Source organism: Mobula birostris, chromosome 29 (genome assembly GCF_030028105.1).
Source record: "Mobula birostris isolate sMobBir1 chromosome 29, sMobBir1.hap1, whole genome shotgun sequence".
NCBI lineage: Eukaryota > Metazoa > Chordata > Chondrichthyes > Myliobatiformes > Myliobatidae > Mobula > Mobula birostris.
The window spans coordinates 27,112,602-27,117,003 of NC_092398.1; the positions used below are offsets into that span (position 1 = coordinate 27,112,602).

Below are 4,402 nucleotides of genomic sequence, written 5' to 3' on the forward strand. Positions count from 1 at the left end.
CGGCCGATGGGATTTGCTCACTGGAAAACAGGAACAAGTTGGGCTGAAGGGCTTGTTGCCATATGTCCTTTGACACCTTACTACCCTCCTTCCTCGCCGCCCCAACGCACTGCGGAACTCCCTCCTCATCGCCCCTCCATCAGCGCAGCGTGGCGCTCCCTCCTCACCACCCTTCCGGCAGTCCGGCGTCCCCTCGTCACCAACAGTCCTTTACCGCGGCGCTCCCTCCCCTTCCCACCGCCCCGCCAACAGCACGGCGCTTCCTCTTCACCACTCACCGCCCAGCGCGGCGCTTCCTCCTGACCGCCCCCCGCAACGCGGCGCTCCCTCCTGACCGCCCCTCCCTCGACGCGGCGCTCCCTCCTGCAATGCTCCCTCATCTCCACTCGCCCCGCAGAGCGGCGCTCCCTCCTGTTCTACTTGCCTTTCAATCACGGAGCCAATATGGAGTTAATTGCGTTCAGCCTAAAGCAATTTACAACAACTGCCAATATCAAGACATGGCGCAAATCGCTTCCATTTAAAATCTAATTTTGTTTGTGAATATTCGAAGTGAATAAAATAGTTTTATGAAAGAAAAGTTTATGAGAAAATGAAACTCTCTTCACCAGGGGACCCGGAAGCGAAAAACTTCGCTCCAGTCTGTCAACAAAAGTGAACTGGAAATCGGTTTGGAACCAGAAGAGATAAAAGAACTTGGCGATAACTGGTGAGGAAGTGTTCGCTGCCTTGGCGGAGTTCTTCAGTAAACTTTATTATTCATTTCTCAGAGTTTAGCTAAGTTTATCTGACTTTTTAAAGTTTATAAACGGACAACTTTTCTTCTCTCAGTTACGTTAATTTGCTTTTTTTTTCCAAACGTTGAGTGTGCGATTTTGAGTTATTTTTTACTGATGCCTGATGGTTTAATTGATCGCAGATCCCCGGAGGAACAGAATTCACCACCGCTGACCCACGGTGCGTCTGCAGGAGGAGGTAAATTTGCTTCGGGGAAGGTGGGGGATTGCGGCGGGGTGCCCTGCTTGGATCGCAACTCGCCCCATCTTAAAGGACACTCCCCTCATGCTTAGCCCCGCCCCCGCCACCTGGCCTGGCCCCGCCCCGTCTCCTGGGCCCCGCCCCTCTCGTGCGTGGCTCCGCCTCCTGGGGGGGCTGCTCCCATCGCTGGTCTTAATTCCACCCCCATCACCCAGCTCACCCCTCTGTGTTTAAGCTGGACATGTTCCTGGGGCCCCACCCCCCCACGGAGCAAAATGAGGCCCATTGAGTCTACCCTGCCATTTCGTCATAGCCGGTCCAATTTTCCTCTTCTCCCCGTTATCCCTATACATCCTGACCAATCCAGCGTCAATCAACCACTGCCTTAAATATACACTGCTGCCTGTGGCAATGAATTCCACAGATTCACCACTCTCTGGCTAAAGAAATTCCTCTTAATCTCCATTCTAAAACGATGCCCTCTATTCTGAGACTGTGTCCTCTGGTCTTAGACTCCCCCAGCATGGGAAATATCCTCTCCACACGATCAAGGCCTTTCACTATTTGATAGCTTTTGATGAGGTAACCCCTCATTCTTCTGAATTCTAGTGAATACAGCCCCAGAGCCGTCAAATGCTTTTCATATGGCAAGCCATTCAATCCTGGAATCATTTGTTTGAACTTCCTTCGAAACCTTTCCAGTTTCAGCACATCCTTTCTACAAACTTTGTAACATAAAGGGCTCAAACCTGCTCACAATACTCCAAGTGAGGCATCACCAGTGCTTTATAAAGTCTCAACATGACATCTTTGCTTTTATATTCTAGTCCTCTTGAAATGAATGCTAACATTGCATTTGCCTTCCTCACCACAGACACAACCTGCAAATTAACCTTTAGAGAACCCTCCACAAGGACTCCCAAGCCCCTTTGTGCCTCAGTTTTTTTCTGTATTTTCTCTCCATTTAGAAAACAATGAACCCTTTCATTTTTTTCTTCAAAAGTACATGACCATACACTTCCTGACACACTGCCATTTCTTTGCCCATTCTCCTAATCTAAGTCCTTACTTCCTCAAAACTACCTGTACCTCCACCTATCTTCATATTATCTGTAAACTGCACAACAAAACCATCAATTTCATCATCCAAATCATTGACACATAATAAAGGAAGAATGGGTCCCAACACAGACCCCTGTGGAACACCAGTGGTCACCGGCAGCCAACCAGAAAAGGCTCCCATTATTCCCAATCTTTGCCTCCTGCCAATCAGCCACTGCTTTATCCATGCTAGCATCTTTCCTATAATACCATGGGCTCGTAGCTTGCTTAGCAGCCTCACGTGTGGCACCTTGTCAAAGGCCTTCTGAAAACTCAAGAACACAAGGGCAACAGATTCTCCTTGGTCTATCCTGCTTGTCATTTCTTCAAAGAATTCCAACAGCTTTGTCAGGCAAGATTTTCCCTTGAGGAAACCATGCTGACTATGGCCTACTTTATCATGTGCTTCCAAGAACCCCGAGACGTCATCCTTGATAATCAATTCCAAACCATTGCCCCTGTTCTCACCTCTGCCTGTGTCACTGAGCCAATTGTCTGGGCCCTGCCCTATCACACCCGGTCTTTCCACCAACACTGTACTCACCGTGACTACCACCTGGGCCCCACCCCTGTACTTCAGCTCCCCACTTAATGTATGACCCCCCCCACCATCCCCTGTGTTTAGCTCCACCAATAACTCCTGTGCCCTAGGCCCACCCTAGGCCAGACATCCCACCTCTCCTGGAAGTTCCAGGGGTCTCCTGCATATTGATAGCGGCTCCCTGACACTTGCAAATTATATACAATATCCCGGAAATCGATTTTTTTTTGAGAGGAAGAGGAAGAGTGAGAGAAAAAGGGAGCATCCTGATTGGTCTCTCTTCGTGCTAAGTAGACCTGTCAGTTTTCTCTGTGGGCGGGCTTTACAGTCGACCTCAAAAATAATGACAGTGTTGCTCACTGCACTGTTTGCAACAGTGACTTTTCTATTGTCCGTGGTGGGTTAAAATGTAAGAGATGTTGAGGTGAGTTTAACAGGTGTCAATCATTCATTAGCATAGCTAACGTTATTTAAACTAGCTGGCCAGCTGCTAAGAATCTACTCTATTGATGTCCTACCCGATGAGGCCAAACCCCGTAGACTTGCGTAAAGCTGTAATAGAATTAAAAAATGACTCCATGATATAATATAAGTACATATTTTAATGTCACATTTTCTGCATATACTCAACTTGGTTTACGGATCAGACAAAATCACTAAACAAAGTATTACATACACCCTTGGAGGTCGACTGGGGGTGGGGGGGATATGGAGTTGCGGGGGGCAAGGGTGCTACCTGCCTGAGATGAGTTTTTGCTGGGTGGGATGTCTGCCAAACAGCTAGGCCCCGCCCCTGTACATGAGTTCTGCTCTGGACACCTGGACTCTGTCCCTGTGCCTTAGTTCAGCCCTAAGCAGCTAGGCCCCACGCTCCATGCTTTATCTCCACCCTATTCTCCGGGACCTGCCACCACCTCACTCTTCATGGCTCCTCCCACGATCCATCTCTGACCTCATTGACTCCACCTCCCTGCTCCGCCCACACCTACCCTCCCCTCTGTCTCCCTGTCAGTAGCCCTGGCCTCCCCCCATTTTCCATCCTGTGGCCCCGTCCCCACAGTCAGAGTCCCACCCACTCCCCGTTTACACTGCTGCCCCTTTACCACCCCTCCCCTGCCCGCCTGCTCGCTCAACCTCACACCCGATCCCGTCTTCCCTGGGATCATACTGTGCCTGAGTTGGCCTGCCACTTCAGCGAACTGAGGGGGGGGGTGCAGGGGAGATCGTCAAACCTTGCACCCAAGCTGCTAAACAATTCTCATTCTCATTCTCCCTATCTCTCCCCCCTCTCTCCCCCCTCTCTCCCCCCTCTCTCCCCCCTCTCTCCCCCCTCTCTCCCCCCTCTCTCCCCCCTCTCTCCCCCCTCTCTCCCCCCTCTCTCCCCCCTCTCTCCCCCCTCTCTCCCCCTCTCTCCCCTCTCTCTCTCCCCTCCCCCACCCCAACAGCACAGCTAGATCCCACAGGGGAAGGGAGGGGAGGAGTGCCTTTCCACACTGAGCCCCTGTGACGGGCAGCTTGTTGTTCCGTCTTGCAGAGGCCGAAGACCACTCCAGCCACAGGCATGTCGTCTAGGAAGCGAAACCAGCTGAAGATCGTCCTCCTGGGAAACTCTGGGTAGGAGCTGCTCCCCACCCGCCCGACAGCCTCCGTCCCTCTGCACAGCCCTCTCTGCGGCCTGAACCCCCTCTGCGTCCTGATTGAATGCACCTCCCCGTGTCGGAATGCCCACACCGTTACACGCGGTATATCTGCTGGGTGCCGGGGTGGAGATGCATCTCTCCC

At 51.6% G+C, this 4,402-nt stretch overlaps 1 protein-coding gene across 4 annotated transcripts in view; it reads left to right on the forward strand.

The window, feature by feature from the left end:
* Positions 1-4,402, forward strand: part of LOC140190079 (ras-related protein Rab-7a-like) — a 14,139-nt gene continuing 9,737 nt past the window's right edge. Inside the window, exons 1-4 of one of the 4 annotated variants that reach the window (XM_072246544.1) lie at positions 1-37; positions 612-709; positions 920-975; positions 4,155-4,234. In XM_072246544.1, the coding sequence (XP_072102645.1) occupies positions 4,182-4,234 (53 nt within the window). In that variant the 5' untranslated portion in view covers positions 1-37; positions 612-709; positions 920-975; positions 4,155-4,181. Of the gene's footprint in view, positions 38-57; positions 710-919; positions 976-4,065; positions 4,235-4,402 lie in introns of those variants that run through there. The other 3 variants (XM_072246545.1, XM_072246543.1, XM_072246546.1) reach the window with 3 other exon arrangements.